At 43.4% G+C, this 18,521-nt stretch overlaps 1 protein-coding gene across 1 annotated transcript; it reads right to left on the bottom strand.

The window, feature by feature from the left end:
* Positions 1-32: 32 nt before the first annotated feature.
* On the bottom strand, positions 33-5,261 carry LOC311013071 (integral membrane protein 2A-like). Its single transcript, XM_084008970.1, has 6 exons — positions 4,997-5,261; positions 4,527-4,664; positions 2,924-3,109; positions 2,660-2,770; positions 1,927-2,071; positions 33-1,330 (listed from the first exon to the last, which is right to left on the bottom strand). Exons 1-6 carry the CDS (start codon positions 5,066-5,068, stop codon positions 1,236-1,238), a joined length of 747 nt encoding a protein of 248 aa, XP_083865096.1. The 5' UTR covers positions 5,069-5,261; the 3' UTR covers positions 33-1,235.
* Between the last annotated feature and the right edge of the window lie 13,260 nt (positions 5,262-18,521).

Here is an 18,521-nt window from a genome sequence, read left to right as displayed (position 1 = left end):
GCGCCGCAATAATAAGCAGACAGCCAAAGATATGTAGTAGGTAAAGAAATGCAACTTTATTCAGCGACAAAGTGAATTCATTTCAGTAGCTGCACACAACATTGTTTTTTTAAATCTAATCTTCTAGTATTGTTAGACAGAAACACATTTCTACACGCACACTTCCTGTCTGATTGTCTTCCTCTGCAGGCATCCAGTGGGAAAAACATTTTTTCATGCTTCCAAAAACACGAGGACAATCGCTTTGTGCAGATTCACCGAAGGATCTTTACAAACATGGACTTTTTAAATATATAGAATTCTGCCACAACAGCCTCCTCCGGCTCATAAATATCAAAACTGTGCACACGAAGTGTCAAATTTGGTGAAATTTCCCTTCAGCTCACCAAACCGTCCGTTCAAGTTTATTACCACAAAATGAGGTCGCTACACAAACACAAACGTCATGTGGGGATCTGGACCGCTGACCGTCAGGTATCACACCATCAATTACATAGAAATCGTCACATACAGCAGGACAGCAGAGGCCTCTGGGAGCAGCAGGGCACTCTGGGAAATATCTACAAAAAAACTAATAAAGGGGGGGGCAAACCGCTGGTACCGTCCACAACAGTAACACGGTCGAACCGTGTTCCATGTGCTCTGTAACTGTAACCTGACGCCTCCTGGGTGACGTGCTGCTATTTCACATTAGAACATTGAGTAGATCGTGTCACGGCGTGCTCCATGAACCCCCGTCGGGACTGGGAACAGTGGGTCTGATATGAAGAACTTCTCACGAGGGGTAAATTCAGTAGAAGGACTTTTATCTGGGCGCCAGCGGATGTTGGAACACGGCAACGACGATAAGATAATTCAGCAGGAAGCCACGGCAACGGACAGGAACCGACGAAACAATCGAAACTTAGTATATCGTTAGTAAGCAGGCTGGTTATTAGTACGAGACTAACTAGTGAGCAAGAGACAGCAGAGGAGGAGGAGGGGGTTAGGAGATATATATATATATATATATATATATATATATATATATATAAAAACGCTGTAACTTAACTTCACTTATCACTGGGTTTTAAAAGCAAGGGAGGCAAAAACTGGAGTTAAGAGTTTTATACAAAATTAACTTTCTGCTGAAAGCTGTTCCCTCTTTCGCCTACGCCCTCCTACTCTCTGTCTCTCTCTCTCTCTCTCTCTCTCTGGCTTCCTGGACCCACGCTCGCCCTTTCCCCCCCCCCCCATCAGGCCTTGCAGATCCTGGTCTCCGTCACAAACTTGTTCTCGAAGTGACGGATGGTGAAGCAGTCATCGGCAGAGCGCTTCTTGATGCCTCCGCCTGGCAGACACAAAGACACTCAAACGTCAGCTGTGAACAGTAAATGCACCACAATACAGGAAATCACATCCACTACATTCAGAAAATACACAACGCATAAGTGATGCCTCTCTCTGAAGCCACGACGCTCGTCCGTTTCCTGGATGTAAGACTGACAACACGTCTGGCTGGTGAGTTACGACATGACAACAGTTTGTAAGTCTGAAGTTGTGGTTTGTTAAGTCTGTCTGCAAGACGATAAGCAAATTATGTTTAAAACGCTTGCTTTCTGAATGGAGTCTGGTCAGGTCGGTTATTCTAACACCGTAGCTGCTCCTTCAACGCTTAAATTAACGTCATCTAGACATAAATACAGCAGCGACCGTGATGACAGTCTCTGGTTTGTTCACTTCACAGGTTCACGTGAATTATTTGCAAAGCAAATTTGCGTATTGGCCTCATTCCTGCTGCCCAATGAGATTCAAGCATATATTTGTATTGTTATTGGGTTTTATCTAGATTCAAATCTTTTTCCTCTTTTGAAACCTGTGCAGCGGTATCATGAGCATCACTCATCATTTCCTCACATAAAACTAAAACTAGTACTAAAACCAGACCTAGCAGGGTGGAGCGGCGCTGCATCCTGTACGTCTCCTTGCCGTCACACAGCCGGCGGATGTAGAAGCCCAGAGGCTTGATGTCTTCGATGCGCTCCGTCACCACCAGGTCCTCGTGCACCAGGTAGCTGCGGTACGAGCCGGACTGGGGACAAAGAGAAGGAGATCGGCATGGAAACCATCTGTAAAGCTGAGTGAGCGGCAGCCAGCTGAGAGTGGGAGGGAGACTTTGTCTAAGTAGTGAATCATCAGCCAACGTCCCCATTATATGGAACACCTCGGATAATGACATTTAATAAAGGATGCATGAAATGTTGTCCAACATGTCGTGGTTTTTAAAAAAGGAATAAATGTCCCAATGTGATCATTTCTAGCCACGTTAGCATCCTGGCTCATGTATATCCATCATCGGAAACATTTTCATTTGGAGACAAATCCTAAATATGTAACGACAAAGAAAGAGATCCAATTTAAATCTGTGGTGGCGATTCCTCTAATAGGTCTGTACGGTGTTACAGAAGCAGAGAGTATCTCAGAGAGGGTGACATGATGGATGTTTTTACTCTAAAAAATGACAGATTTGGACGGGATTAAAGCAGACAGACAATCTCTGGAGAATGTTATAAAACCCTGGCTTTCCCCAGGTAATGTTCAGCCCTTAATATTAGGGCTTATGCGTGAGCTTGAGTGAGAGTGGCGTGGCGTGACCGAGCCTGAGCCAATCACGACTCACCATCAGCTGTGAGAAGAGGTCGATGAGGTCCTGGGGGGGGAGCACCACCGAGGTGTTCAGGGGAATCACAAAGCAGGTCCTCAGGGTCAGGTCCAGATACGCAGTCAGCTTCTGCTCTCACACACACACACGCACACACGCGCACACACACACACACACACACACACACACGCACACACACGCACGCACACACACACACACAGGTCAAGAGATAACCACAACAACAGCAGCGAGTCGGCTCAGTGCTGTAGATGCTGCGTTTACCCGGTTGAAGTCGTGCAGGATGTAGGCGGGGTCTCCGGGTCTGAAGCGGGGGGGCGGGATGCTGATGACGGCCATGCTGTCGGAGATCTCCACCTCCTCCTCCACCCGCGGCAGGTAGTACGGCTGGCTCTCTCCTCCGGCTCCGGGGGAGATGTCGCTGAACTGCATCGCTCCGTGATACAGCCTCTGGAGGAGACGAACACATCATTAGTGTCCCCACTTTGTTCACTTTATCTATTTCAACCGTCGGAAAATCAGCAGCAAGCAGCTGCACAAGAAGTATTTTGGTCATTTATTTACACATCTAGACACACATCTCTATGTGTATCTACAGCTAAAAGTGGAAGAATTTGGTCTGAAGATTAAAGCTGCTTTATTGATTTATGATTTTCGACCACTAGGTGGCAGAAAATACACAATATTCCACTGTTGGTATTTGCTTTTTAAAAAGACACCTGTAGTGTTTTGTTGCAGTGTATATTTTTGCAGGTATGTTATATATATTCATTGATTTATGATAAAAAATAAATACCCTACCACTTGGGTCTGTGGAGTGCTATCAATACCCCAAAAATAATGAGCTGAGAGCGTTTTTTTCTCAGGAAAATACAACGTATAGAGTCTGTATGAAATCCCACTGATGTGATGTTAAGAAAAATATCCAAATTATTGCCGTATGGAGGATATATGAACAGTAAAGCCGCCCATTAGTGTGCGATGTAGGGTGAATCCCCTGAACAAAGTTGGCTGAAGAAGTGTTTGTAGAAGTGCTGTATGAATAGTTTAATGAGACAGTTCAGGTTTTGCCTCATTTGCATAAGATAAGAAGCCCCTGTGGACTGACAACACAGCACAAATTTAAAGACGGCCAAGTCTGCACTTTGTCTGCAGACGGAAGCGAGTCAGCGTTCTCGTTCCCCGCCGAGGTTTAATATCTCCTCCGGCCCAAATAACACTTCTCTAACCGGCTGCGTTCACTTCAACGGAGAAGAACAAAAAGGTGCTTATGTCCCACGATGACTGGAATGTTTTTCACTGGAAAAACAACAAAACAATCTTTAATCAGGCAATCATAAGGCCCCACTTCATAAATAAATCATACATAAATGTTACAAAATAGCATTATTGTGCTAGTATGTGTTTTATTACATGATTATATATAACCAGGGTCTATTTTTCACTTCTCCAGCTTTTCCCTCATTATCCCGATAATGAAAAGTGTTTTTTTATTATTATTTCTGAGCAGAGGTGGAACAAAATACTTCTTTACTGCACTTCACTGGAATTTTCAGGTATCTGTACTTTACTTGAGTATTTCACTTTTTTAACTTTTAATCCCTACATCTTAAAACAAACACCTTTATACTCTTAGTTTTAATGCATTTGAGGGGGATTATAGATTATTTCTTGCTTATTAATGTGACGCAAAAAAGAGTAAAGAAGTTGAATCAGTACTTCTACTTTTACCACAATCTCATTTAAACCAGTATCTTGTACTTCTACTTGCATATAACACGCATATAACTTGATATTTTTTAAACTCCAAAGGCAATGGTACTTCTACCACCAGTAACACATCAAACCCCTCACACAGATGTTTTACCTTCGGGGTGAAATATCGATAGAGACACGCTCCCCCGACGATGAGCCCGCTGAGGATGAAGGCGATGCCCAGCAGGGTGAGCAGGCAGCGACCTGTGGAGCCCTCGATGCCCGCTGGAGCAGAGCCCAGCTCCGGATCCTGCACACACACACACACACACACACACACACACACACACACACACACGTGCAATACTGTCAGCACAGCATGTGGATATTGCATGCATTTAATACCATCAACACCAGATAATCCCACTGAATGTCCGGCCTCTGCGCAGCAGCAGCGGTGTTGACGTCCAGGAGATGGGCGCTGCTGCATCAGGTGCGAAGTGACGCAGACGTGCATGCAAAACTCTTTATACTGCGAAGTTTTGTAGAATACAAGAGAATTCTTAGAAAAACATATAAAATGACGTCCGCGGTCAGAGCCCGGCCGCGGCCGGCGCAGGGCCTGCTGCTCACCGGACTCACCTTCACGGCGTCTGGCGCCTCTTTGCCCAGCGCCTTCTGCGCCAGGGCCGAGTTAAACGCGATCTTCACCATCGCTGCAGTAGGAGACGAAGCGCAGGGCTTGTTGTTGTTGTCTAATGTCGTGTGCAAAAGAACCGGGAGGAGGGAGGCCGGGCCGTCGGTGCTGGTCGGTGCTGGACTCTGCAGGCGGCTCGTTCACTCTCCGCAGCTCCGCGATGTGACGCACTTTGCAACCTCGGCTTTATCAAGCGCTTCCGGTGGCCGGTGGGGATTAAGATGACATCCGGGGTGGGGGGGGGGGGGGGGCTTCGAAGATACAGAATATAAATATTAAAACAGCTGATGGCTGGGATACGTCAGACGGCTGTTCTTTTTTCTTTTCTTTGCTGGTTCGACCATTTACTGCCTCGTTTATCGCCTCTCTTCCATTAATGTGTTTGGCTTTGGCGCCATCTAGTGGTCACGCGTGGCATCTCCTCGTATTTCAGTGTAATGGAAATACTTCCCCCCCCACCATCAGGCTTCCATTCATTAGTCTGGACCTAAATTAAGCTGCCCTTCACCTGATACATGCATCACAGAAATGACTCAATTTTGCACCGTAATGTAATGAAAATCATATATTCGTGTGTATAAAGTAGCCCATTCATTACTGTGAATATTCCAGTCTGTAAACCGACTCTGTAAACACCCCCTCCCCTGAGGGGAGGGCACTACCCTGCCCCACTCACACGCACAGTGCGCCGCCTTTCACAGCGCCGCGTGGAAACGCAGCGCGGTGCCAAGGCCGTATACTGTACGTCTGACACACATCCTCGGATCCCTCTGGTCTGCGGTGGTCCCTCCTGCTTCCTCCTCTTTCATTCTCCTGACTCGGTTATGGTTGAACGTACGAGTAAATAAACACTTACTGCCGCAACCGGCGCTCTAATTCCACGCAAAAACCCTGTGGCATCCCTCCAGCCCTCTGCGCCGCTGCAACTGTACCATATGCATCTCTCACACACACACACACACACACACACACACACACACACACACACACACACACACACACACACACACACACACACACACACACACACACACACACACACACACACACACACACACACACACACACACACACTCTGCAGCAAGGCTATGATATTTCCTCTGTTAAACAGACAGATTGGACCGGTAATCACCACTGAAAGGTACATAAACAGAGCAGCTGATTTCTGTACCTAACTCCCCCGCTTCCCTCTCCCCCAAAACCGACTCTCCCCGAAAACCCTTAAGTGGTCTTGAAGGCTTGTTTATGGGCTCGTCTTACGCTGTGTTTGATCTGAGAGCTTGCCCACACATGCATGCGTGGAAACACTGCACACACACACACACACACACACACACACACACACACGCACACACACACGCACACACGCGTGGCAAGAGAGCCAGCATTAGCAGTAATAGCTGAGATGATAAACAAAAGACTTAGATTTTAATCCTGAGGGCTTCTCGGCATCACACACAAGAGAGGAGGAGAAGAAAAGCCGTGGAGGAGGCCACATTCAAGGGGTGGTTTAGGGGGGGTGGGGGGGGCTGTGGAGGCAGGTGGGGTGGAGTGGAGCGATTCGGGGGGAAGTAAAGTGATGACTGGGAAAAACACGGACGAGGGAGTAACAGGGAGAGGCAGAGCAATCTGCAGTGTCTGATGCTTGAGTGAGTTTTCCGAGGATCTGATTAACGGCAGATTAAACTCGCCATCCGTCCAGTTTACATCTCAAACTTTTGAGCAGCAAGCCTGCTGGGTAGGATTTCTGTGCACAGCGCCGTGTTTTTAGTGCACACAGAAGGCAGCGGGCGTCGTGATGGTGCACGGCAGGCGTGCACGGTGGAGAGTTTGAATGCCGGTGTTTTCCCCCTGTGGTCGGCAGCAAACGGCCAATAAAAGCAATAAAACACACACACACACACACACATTCCTCGCCCACAGTGTCAGCACACTGAGAAAGTCTGCAGAGGCATAGCTGGCTTCATAAAGTGTGAGAAAAAAAGAAGCGCTTGTGCATGACATCACCCACGCATAAGCCAACAAATATAAACACACACACACACACCTCATAGATTTGTCATCGATTTCAATACCAGACATGCGAAGCCGCAAGTGACAAATGACTTTGTCCGTTTCACTGCTGCAACACACACACACACACACACACACACACACACACACACACACAAAACACACACACACACACACACACACACACACAGTCCCCAAAAACTGCCATGGGAACAGCTGGCCAAAGAGTTGCGTTGAACCTTAAAGTTAGACACTGCTCAATGCTTCATAACGTCACTGACATGTCTTCATGTGGACGCGCCATAATCACCACATGCCTGAGTGGGAGAACATTTTGTGGTCAGAGAGAGAGAGAGAGAGAGAGACACAGAGAGAGAGAGAGAGAGAGAGACACACAGAGAGAGAGGGAGAGAGAGAGAGAGAGAGGCAGAAGAGTAGATCTCATGGGTCGACTATATATGGCAGACAGCAGTGATGCTCCTTCAAAGCCCCCTTTTAAGAAAAAAAAGGGCATCACACTCTCACTCTTTGCCCCACACTACACACACACACACACACACACACTTTTGGCAATCACATATGGCTTCGAGACAAGGGTGACAAATGAGTCTTTCCTGTGAGTATCCGATACCTTCGCTCTCCCGTAGCACCGCCTGTCTGCCTGTCTTCGTCCTCTCAGCTCGGCTTACCTCGGGGAAATGTAATAATTGCACGTTGAAGGATTCACAATAAATCAAGGTTGGGGGGGTTCGGCCAGCTGATCACAAGTTTGTGTGTATAAAGTGTGAAATTCTTCCTTAACTGCTTTATTTTTTTACAAAATGAAGAACCACCCAGTTCATAAAGGGCCTCGTCTATAAATCGAGTGAATTGTGCTTAAATGATCATTCATAAACAAAATTTCCACATCACCTTATATTGCCTTGACCATTTAAAACAGACATGCATTTGATAACTCTGTTTTATGAAAACATATCAGTTAAGTCAGTGCTGTGACATAAAATAAATAAATAAATAAGGCATTGTGCAAAATAAGATAATAACGAAACCAGTGAAGATATTAAAACTGTCTTCACTGCTGTCGGCACACCTGGGCAAAAACAACTAACATAAAATGAATTAAGGGGGTGGAGGTGACTGGAGCACCTGATGCTGCATCACTAGGCTGTGCTGAGGGGGAGACGATGTCTGCAGCTGGACCTGGATTTGCAGGGGTGGGGTTCAGATATTTTAAAAGTGCATCTGAGTGGAGTATATGTGACAGTTGGATGTTACATTTTAGTAATAAAAAAAGTAAAGATGAAAAATGATACATGTTTGATATACATGTGACTAATAATAATAATAATAATGAAATGCCGTCTCTAACCAGAGTGCAAAGAAGCAGTAAAGTGCAGTGAAAGACATGGGGAAGCTGCTGCCTTTCTTGGCCAGGTCACCCTTGTGAAAGAGGTCTTGATCTCAATGGGTTTTTATCTGGTTAAATAAAGGTTATAATAAGCTATAGAGTATTAATATTAATGGTGTGAACTTTAACAAACACACCTGAATAAACTGTAACACAATGAACCAAAGGCTTACATCTTATACTTATAGAGGGGATGGAAAACAAATAGTGTAATTGACTATTAAAAGCAGGGCAAACCAGATGTCAATAAAAATTAAACACACAGACAAACAAACAAAAAAACGAAAAAAAAAAAAAAACACACACACACATGAATAGGCCTAACGTAAACTTACCTAATGTCCCGGATGTATTTTAGATAAGAGTTAACCGACGTCAACATTAGCTATTTATTGATTAGCAAACCACTTTACTAATCATTAATAGCTAGAGTTGACGTCAGTTAACGTTCCTCCCACGTTAAATACATCCGGGACGCTAATCAACTTGTTATTGATTAGCAAACCACGTTACTAACTTCCAAATGTAAGCTAGCAAGTTAACAACACTCTGCTGCAACGGTAACTACCAACGCTATAAACTATTAATTACATCCACGTCATCACATTAACTTTACTGTACCTCTGTCTTCTCCCCGTTGTTATTGATCTTCTTTTTCTTTCCCTTCCTTGGTCCAGATTAGTGTTGTTGACACGATAACGCTAAAGTTTAAGCATCGTTCCTGGAGTTACGTCACGCCGGAGGGCAGGTAAAGTGGTACGACCCGGGGAGGGGGGCAGAAAAAAAGGCCTCGCCATTATTTCATAGGCTTTGCTTATGCAGTTATGCTGTTGTGGGCTCATGTAATATTTGAGGAGTATTAGTAGTAATAGCATTGGTTAAAAAGTAGTGAAAGTTAAACGTTTAGATTTCTCTTTTCTTCCCCCATTTGCGGCGCCCCCTAGTGTTCGTTAATACAGCCGGTATAGATGGATCAATAAATGCATTCAGGCGTGAATAAGAGGATGTCTCGTTATTTTAATTTCCTCTCATCGGTTGTACAAATATTATAAATAATATACATTTAAATAAAGGAGTATGGAAGAAATCTGCAATTTTATTATATACGGTAATATATATATATATTTTTTTGCAATAAAAGGATTTATCTGCCTCTGTAAAGCGCTTTGAATTGCCTTGTGTATGACTGGTGCCATGAAAATAACATTAAAATAAAATCTCCCGCGACCCATTTATCTACATTGCTAATTTAATCCGTTTACGTTACAAAAGTGTGTGCTTTTATTTTGAAATGACAATTCCGTAGAGAACCCGGATTTAGTCTAAAGGCGAGTGATTTTGTTTTGGCAAGGTAATGCCGGTGAGCGGAAGAAAACCCGGTAAAACGTCAAGTGTATCTTCTCCAAAGGAATATGTCGTACCTGTTTTGTTTGGTTTAGCACCCGACTTAAAAGAGCACAAGTTTCATCAGTATTGGCTTCGCTACTATTGTTTATAATAAGTGACTTTATAACGTATTTTCGGAGCTTTTGCTTCGTTAGCGTGCTAGCAAAGATGGCGACGGTGGCTCAGCCTGGCGTGCTAAAAGGCTTCGATGCTAGCAGAGATGCTACGTTGCTAGGTGAGTGTTGTGTTGTTGTGAACTGAGATGGTTTGTTGCTGAATTTTGTATGTTTGTGTGACTTTTTTTTCCACTGCTGTGACTGATATAGTTTAAAAAGGTGGGTGGCTAAAGTTATAAATGGTGATGTAAAAGTTGTAGCATAGGCTACCTTCCAAAGAATTACAGCTAAGATGCATCTTATATTCAACTTAACCTTCAGTGGTAAATATGTGTATTGTAGTTCACAATGAGCAGGGAGTGAGAAGGCTATTTAAAACATTTCCAGTTCACATTATCATTGGACTACACTTAATATTATCAAGCTTTGGTTAAAATGGACCAAACATATTTATTGTCAGCTTACGTCAACGTAGACACTGATAATGTGTCATCAGTCATGGCTCAAAGAACTACTATTGCTGCTTTGTACACGTTGTGACGGCCCAGAGACACCGGGTAACCAAACGCCATCCTAAAAAAAGGATGCCAAAATAACTACATAATGATGACAATTTGTAAAAAAAAAAATAAAAATAAAAAGTTTGTCATGGTTTAAGTGTGTCTGCAAGGTGAAAAGCAATTCACTATTATATTGACAAACAATCATACGTGTAATTCATGATACAATTCAGACTGGATCAAAAGTGATTTAATTGCTATGAATAAATAAAAAATGATGCCGAAGTAACGACATAATGACGACAGTTTATAAAAAGTCTGAAGTCACGGTTTGTTACGTCTGTCTGCAAGAGGATACGCAAATTACATTTAAAATAGTTGTTTTCTGAATGAAGTTCGAAGACAGTAGACAGTCTCTGGTTTATAGTTATACACATAGTCTGGTCTGGTCTCTGTACTAATGTGAGGTTCTATCGTAGACCTCTGGGTAGGGTTGGGCATCGAGATCCGGTTCCAAATAGGAACCGGTTCCTAACCTCCGGTTCCGGAACCGTTAAGAAGCTGTTGGAATTGCGATCCTTTTTTTTCGGTTCTTAAACGTCCGCACTAGTTTGTTTGTTTTACTCCGCTCGCACTAGTTTGTTTGTATTACTCCTCCCGGCGTGCGGAGACTCCGCGATAGAACGATCAGTAACGAGTAGTCTAACGAGCTACTATTGCCAAACCAGTAGTCAGATTAAAGTTACTTATCCAAATACACGGCGCGTTACTATTTTTGTCAGTAAAAAAAAAAGATCTGCTTTCTTCGTGCGTCTCGGGGGGTGACGTATGTTAGCCGACACCTTCACGGACGGTCGCGTGTAGTCGGCTTTACCGGCAGAAACGTAAACAATGGAGGGGGAAAGATACGCATTTATCAGCTGGAAATACAAGCATTATTTCGACTTCATCTCAGCAAAAGATGGCAACATAAAGGTTCGTTGTACACTCTGTGTTAACAACAAAGTGTTGTCTACTTTCAAGAATACAACGTCAAACTTGAAAAAACATTTAGAGTCACAGCATGGCACAACCACATTAAACGAGCAGGTCCCGCCCGGTGACGGTGAAAAGGCGCAGCGTGTGAATAAACAAGACGAGTTCTCGATTTCACGGAGCTCCTGCTAACTCAGTCTGTGCTGAAATGCGAGCGGAGTCTCTCCTGAGTGTTTAGTGGAGAAATGTCTCGCTGCTTGCTGGCCCCGCCCCCTCCCTTCGTCATCACGCTGCTCATACTTGAGGACTGTGCTCATTTGTTTCATAAAACCAATCCTTGCTGCTCTAATGCTGGTTCAATATTCATAAAATGTTCATTCATGATGTTACTGCCATTACAATATGCAAACAATTATTTAAGTTAAGTGAAGTCAAGAGTACTACTTTTCAAAGTAACTGTGGCAACACTGGACCTGTTGACCTGCACCTCAAAGAATCGGAATCGAGAATCGTTTAGAACAGGAATCGAAACAGAGGATCGGAATCGGGATCGGAATCGGTAAAATCCAAACGATGCCCAACCCTACCTCTGGGAGACCGCAGACTACTAAGATACGTTTTGTCTCCATTGAGTTGAAATCAAGTATTTCAACTTGTGCGAACGTTCGCCCCACGTCAAATTTGCATCTATTCGCGTCTTTTTAAGAGTCGTAAAGCAGCAAGGTTTGTCCTCAGGTTCGTGTGGCTTAAAAAATTAGTAATGAAAACTAATCTCTAAGTTTGAACTTCCAACAAAGCTGAAATCTAACTCTCTTTCACTTCCTTTTACAAACACATTGGCTTTTTCTGGAACGCACTTTTATTGTTGGAGTCATTTATTGAGGCTAAAATAATATATGATGTAACATGGAATATAAGTGTTATGTGACTATATTCAAGAGAAATGGCAGTTTTTCCTCTAAGCTTGTGACCAAAGATGTTGCCACCCTGTCTGTCTGTTGAAGTATCAAGGAGGTGGAAGCCAAAAAGAAGAAGAATACGTTGGTATGAAAGGATTTCTGAAGCACAGGAGTGAAGAAGAGGACATGAGGTATGACCTAAATAAAAGAAGAAGAAGAAAAAAAGGTGGGTCACACATGTTGCCTATGTGATGAAGGACAACTCGATGTAAGCAACCGGCGCAGGTAGAAAAGGGAAAGATCAAATGGGATGAAAGGGGACAGAGAAGAATGGAGGGATGAAATGGACACTTGTCTGTTATGTTCCTAAGGGTTAAACTAGGAGGAGGGGAAATTACCTCATCATTATGAGACTGCTTCAGAGTGCTACATGTAAGCTTCGGCCATGTTGACTTTTCGTTGGTAGAACACGCACACACACACACACACACACATGCACACACGCACACACACACACAACCTCTTCTGAATCGTGGCCAATAGCATCATAGTCTGTTCGAATCACTTCCAGATCCAGTGACGTCACCTGTCAGGTTCATAGGAGGAGCAGAAATTACACACACACACACACACACACACACACACACACACTACCTTTTCACCGGAGGATGACACACTGATCTGTATTATTTCTTCAATTATGACACAGAGGTCGTTTCAAGGCTTTTTATTCCAGCTTCTTTATTGGACTCAGGGAGAAGCTATCCTCACATCAGTCAGCGGGTAACGCAGTGGACTGACAGACTGAACCCCTGTGGCTGAAAGCCAAGAGGCTACACTCCCGCCTGGACTCTAAAAGTCCTGTATTACTGCAAGGCTTTAGTGGCCAGCAAAGGCCGGGGGGAGAGGCCGCTGTAATGGGCTGTAGTGCCGTTGAGCAATACACTTTAATAGCAACTGCTCCAAGGGACGAAGAGTAGAAGACTACGAATTATTAAATAAAAAATACAGGAGGAAAACATGAAACATTGGTTAATGCAACACAAATCTTTATTCTTCTGATTTCAACTTGATTCGAAATCAAACATTTTTATTTGCTAAAACTGTTCTGGTTATGTCATCAATTACTAAGGCCTTACAGATCACTAATAATCAGCTAATATCAGATAATGATCAATATTTAGATTATGAAAAAACAAACCAAAATGTCAACTTTATCACATTAATGGCTTTAAATCTAAAAAGATAATTGGATATACCGTAGATAAGGATGTGTATATCTTGCAAATATTTTTCTTTTTCTAAACTGTATTAATGTATTTATTTTTTTATGTTTGGATCATAGTTTGTATTATTCCATGTTTTGTTCTTTCTGATCTCACATTTTATTTTATTTATTTTTAATCATTCATGTCTTTTTTGTAAAGCTGATACTTTGCTTTAACGAATTCTATGTAAATACACTTTATATTTATTATTATAACTACTACAATGGGGGATGACTCCTCCATTCGCAAAATAAGTGATTAAATTACCCTACTTCTCTCTTGATTTATTATATCAGTAAACATTGTAAACATGAGTTTATGGTCTCAATCTCTAGTTTCAAGTTTTCTTCAATCTTGCATGATGTTCATTTAGTACATTATGGTCCATTTAGACTCGAATAGACCAGAAAGCAGGGGATACTTCACTTGTTACAGTTAAAATCCTAGATGGCGACCGTCTCCTTTATTCGATTGCTCTTTTTTTAGGTGACTAAATGGCATTTTGCTGCTGCACCGTCCTGCAGAGCAATACTTTGCTTTGCTCCAGTGTTGATATTTCTGTCTCTTTCTCCAAACCGGGGGCATGCAGACCGCCATCTACTGAAGGTCCGTGGATTAGTACCTCCTACAGCCCCTCTTCAAGACACCCGAACTGTCCCGTTAAGGTTGGGGTTAAAAGTTGGAGTTAGGCAAGTGGTGGTTATGGTCTCCAAGAACAGCATACGTATGTAATGTCCAAAGTGTCCAAGTAAACGTGAGTGTGTGTGCATGTGCGTGTGTGTGTGCATGCTTGACAGTGGGGGAGTGTTGGAGGATATAAGAGTAAGCTGCTAAAATTGATTACATCCCCAACACCACCACTGTTTCTCACCATGTCAAAGTTCACCATGCTAGAAAGAAGACAAATGTGATGTGATATACTGTGGATGAAAGTGATAGCCCTGCGTGTGTGTGTGTGTGTGTGTCTGTGTGTGTGTGTGTGTGTGTGTGTGTGTGTGTGTGTGTGTGTGTGTGTGTGTGTGTCTGTGTGTGTGTGTGTGTCCGTGTGTGTGTTATTGTCTGGAAGGACTTTTCTGCGCTTCAGAAGTCTTAAGCCCTGCTCAGGATGTAGTTATGGAGCGCTAATTTGAGAGATGTCTGATTGCGGGTTTTCTGTGGGCCCCCTACAAAACGCACACACACACACACACACGCTCGTTATCAGTCATTAATCCATCAGGTGTCATTAACAGGGGAGGATGGGCTGATTGGAACCAGAGGGAGACAGAATGATGTCACACAAATACACTTCACTGCCAGAGTTCTCATGCGTCTCCTCGTCTCCCTTTCATCCTCATCATCACCACACACACACACACACACACACACACACACACGTACATGTGACTGACATATAGACACATTAAAGTGTGAACGCAGGCCTACAAGGGAAACACTTATTCATGCTGCGTCGCTCTTCTTCAAACATCTGAGCCTCGCCGAACGAGGGACGGTTAGGGATCAACGAGGTAGAAGAAAAGATGAATGTTTGAATACAACAGCAATGGGGGAAGTTGGGAGTGAAGATCAGTGTGTGGTTTCAATGACTGTGCCTGTTCTCAGAAGGAGGGATGGATTATTAACTCCACTCCCACAACATACAGTACATGAAATGCGCTTTCACACGGCGCTAAACGCGCACGCTACGAGGCCGTCTCGTGGATGAGGAGCTATTGTTTAGCAGTGACAGTAATCCCTTAAAGAGGTGCTGTGTCTCCAGGCTGAGAATGGATCTCTTTATTAGCACCGACGGTGGCTCATTATCTATAAATACAGGCAGGAGCCACTAATAAATCATTTCTCATGGCCCTGATAGAGCGCCAACCGCAAGGCATTAAGGCATCGTGAATGCAAACCACGCGCTGGCAGGCGAGCTCCCCGCGTATGTGTTTGTGTGTGTGTGTCTGAGTTACACCACACTTTGGCAGGCAGGATGATGGGGCTCGAACTAGGCTTTCTGATTGAAATAGCATGTTGTCTTTTGAGTTCCCGTTTCGGCAGCATTTAAATTATAGTGTCTCTGCGGGGCTGCAGAAAGTTTCTTGGGATGGGAATAAAGTCAGAAATGTGAAAATGTTTTTCCTATACATGCGAGGACGATCCGGACGTGGCCGAGGAGATGTTGAATGACTGATTTGCCTCCTGAAATTGACTTCAGTGGCGCAGTAGCAGGATTAATTAGCTTCTACAGATATCAGTGTCAAAACAATTACATGGATTTTAATGTCCAGGTATTGCGTCGCAGTGCAACGCTGGTGATGGCATTCAGAGGCGTTGCAACCGGCTACTCGTTAATCCATCAGTAAGCATGTGTGAAGTCTTTCCTCGGTTTATCTATTTATATATATATATATCGGATGGTCCTACTCTAACTCACATTATTAGCTGAGTCATTCAAAATGTCTCCCCAGTTTATGATTAATAAAATATTTTCAGGAAGTATGAGGTCATATGTCGATGATCAACTCTAAATGAGTCATGCTGTATTTGCAAGCTAAAGTTAGTGTTGTTTCTGTCAGTTATCTATTTACTTTGGTACTTTGGTCAGATTAGGATGTGGTTAACATTTTGGATGTGGTTTTCCTTTTTTTACAATAAATATCGGGAGGAATATGTGTGTAAAAGACCTGTAAAGTCCTGAAAAAAGTCCAAAGTAATCATTTGTTATGTCTGTCTGCAAGATGACAAACAACTTGAAACTTATTTTTTTTGCAAATTCACGAGTGAATGCGTATTCATCTCATTTGTGTTGAAAATTTGTGTTTGAATTCACATGAAAAATCACTTTGCATTTGCTGTGAACATGCCTTAAGTAGTAACTAGAAGCAGTGAATGAGTGAATCTAATACCAGATTATTTTGTAACCTTTTTATAATTTTATATATGTTGTGTTTCTTTGTGAAATGTTCAAGTTAAACTCCTCGGGCCGGTTGTATCGCCCATATTCCACATGAGGCTAGCGCTTTTACTCTTAAACAGTTAATATATGAACAAGCTAATGTTAGTTTTGTTGTTAGTGACAACTAATCTGTACATAAGAAGAACACGTTTTGGGATGCAGACTTTTTTTTAACTTAATGAGGTGTATACCTCCACTTATTTATAACTCGGCTAAGTTTGAATTAATGAAGGGCTGGTGCAACCCACGGTGTTTCCATGGAGACAAAACACTGGAAATTAAGGGACACCCAACGCAAAAGCAACAGTGCTCATGTTATTGCTCGGTTCATCCAGTCTACCCCAGCCACAGTCTAACTCGAGCCAGGCCAGACGGGCCAAACTCTTGACAGTTTAAACTTCCTCAGAGGTCACTGGTATTCTTACGGCAGCCAGTCCAGCACAGAACTCCTGCTTCAGCTCAGGCCCGGCCCCAGTACAACCAATCATAGCCCGATCCCGGCCCATTCTGCAGAGATGAGGGAATGAAAGGTCCGATTAGGGCCTGCTGGAAGTATTCAGCACGCAGCCCCTGCCCCTCCCGGTCCATCACCCCAGCCGGCGGCCCCTTCTAACCAGCCCCTCTCCCCTCAGCCCTGCGCCGCTCTGGGCTGTGATTGACATGTGAATTACAGTGTGTGGTGATGATAATAAGGGTGCTACCCGGGGCCAGGCCTGCGCCTTCCAGCCAGCAGCCAATCCCAGCTGGCAGGGCCTGAAAGACGACCGCTGCCACCATCTGAAGAGGCAAATAAAAATGACAAGCTAACTGTTAAAGAACTGCAGATTTTTCACATGTTGTTTTAAAAGCTTTTGTGGCTCTGCCAGGTTTTTTCTTTCTTTCTTTGCTCTGAAATTTTCACTCCCCCACCCCCCCCAACCACATCCAGATATATGAAACCCCTCATTTATCAGGGCTATCTAAAAATAATTCCCCACCACTGTTGCAAGGCTTTGATAAAACATATTTGTGTTCAGAATGATTGCAGTCAGTGGGACAAAAACAGATAAAGACGTGTGCAACTGCGGGGTTCCTCAACAGCTTCCCACCACATACAGGCACAAAACGATGGTTTCCCCCTAAATAATAACTACTTCCCCTCATCATGGATGTTAACAACACAAGGAGCCCTCAGCACATTCTGCTCAAGCCAAATATTAACCTAAACGTCAGCTCGTCCAGGAAGTCCTGATCGCAGCAATTAATGCAAATTCAACCAATACCTTTGTTGTCCAACCCCTGTGACTTTTCCACAAATGTCCTAAATAAAGTGGGAGCTTTCAGGGTGGAGATCGGCAGGTTATGGCCTAAAAGCTTTTCCTACTTGCTGTTGGTTATATTATATGTAATTTACAGTAAATTTCACAACATATCGTCAGAAGACGGCGTCTCCAGTCTGATCTGGAGGTCAAAGCTGATTGGTTTGTGGTTTGTTTACATGACGTAATGCCATTAGGAGACGTTGACGCATTCTCTTCCTGTGGCCGAGGTCTCTGCCATCATTTTGGTTGTCGTTTGATTATTCCTTGTGCACCTTAGGGTAATTTTCAATTAATAAAAATGAAGTCACGTCATGTGGTGCATTGATTGCAGCCGAAGCAGTGCTGCTTTTTTTTGATTGTCGAATATTATTTTTCAGATTCAAAAGAAGGTGCACTTCTTCGTTTACAAATTAAGCATATTTTATTAGAATCTTTTTGGAATCCAGAGATATTGTTTAGAAAACGACAACAGTGTAGTTTTATTCTCACTGGAACAAGATGTCTTTTTTTTAAGGTGCCGTAAAATCAGATATGTTCATCCACAACAATCATAGATTATATCAGAAGTGGACGTAGTCGTGGTGACGTCACACATCAGTTTGTGAACTACGGTTTTGAAGCCGAGAAATTCTGAATTTTGGCTGTCGCCATCTTTGCGACCACTGA

Source organism: Eutrigla gurnardus, assembly GCF_963514095.1.
Source record: "Eutrigla gurnardus genome assembly, chromosome: 5".
In the NCBI taxonomy this organism is placed as follows: domain Eukaryota; kingdom Metazoa; phylum Chordata; class Actinopteri; order Perciformes; family Triglidae; genus Eutrigla; species Eutrigla gurnardus.
The sequence above is the reverse complement of the archived record's forward strand: the minus strand, read 5'-3'. Positions and strand labels throughout refer to the sequence as shown.

Coding starts and splice junctions, on each gene's coding strand:
- LOC311013071 (XM_084008970.1), bottom strand. CDS start 5,068: ATGGTGAAGATCGCGTTTAACTCGGCCCTGGCGCAGAAGGCGCTGGGC. Junction 2,771..2,923: donor TCCTGCACGACTTCAACCGG/GTAAACGCAGCA, acceptor GTGTGAGAGCAG/AAGCTGACTGCGTATCTGGA. Junction 2,072..2,659: donor ACCTCTTCTCACAGCTGATG/GTGAGTCGTGAT, acceptor CTTTGTCCCCAG/TCCGGCTCGTACCGCAGCTA.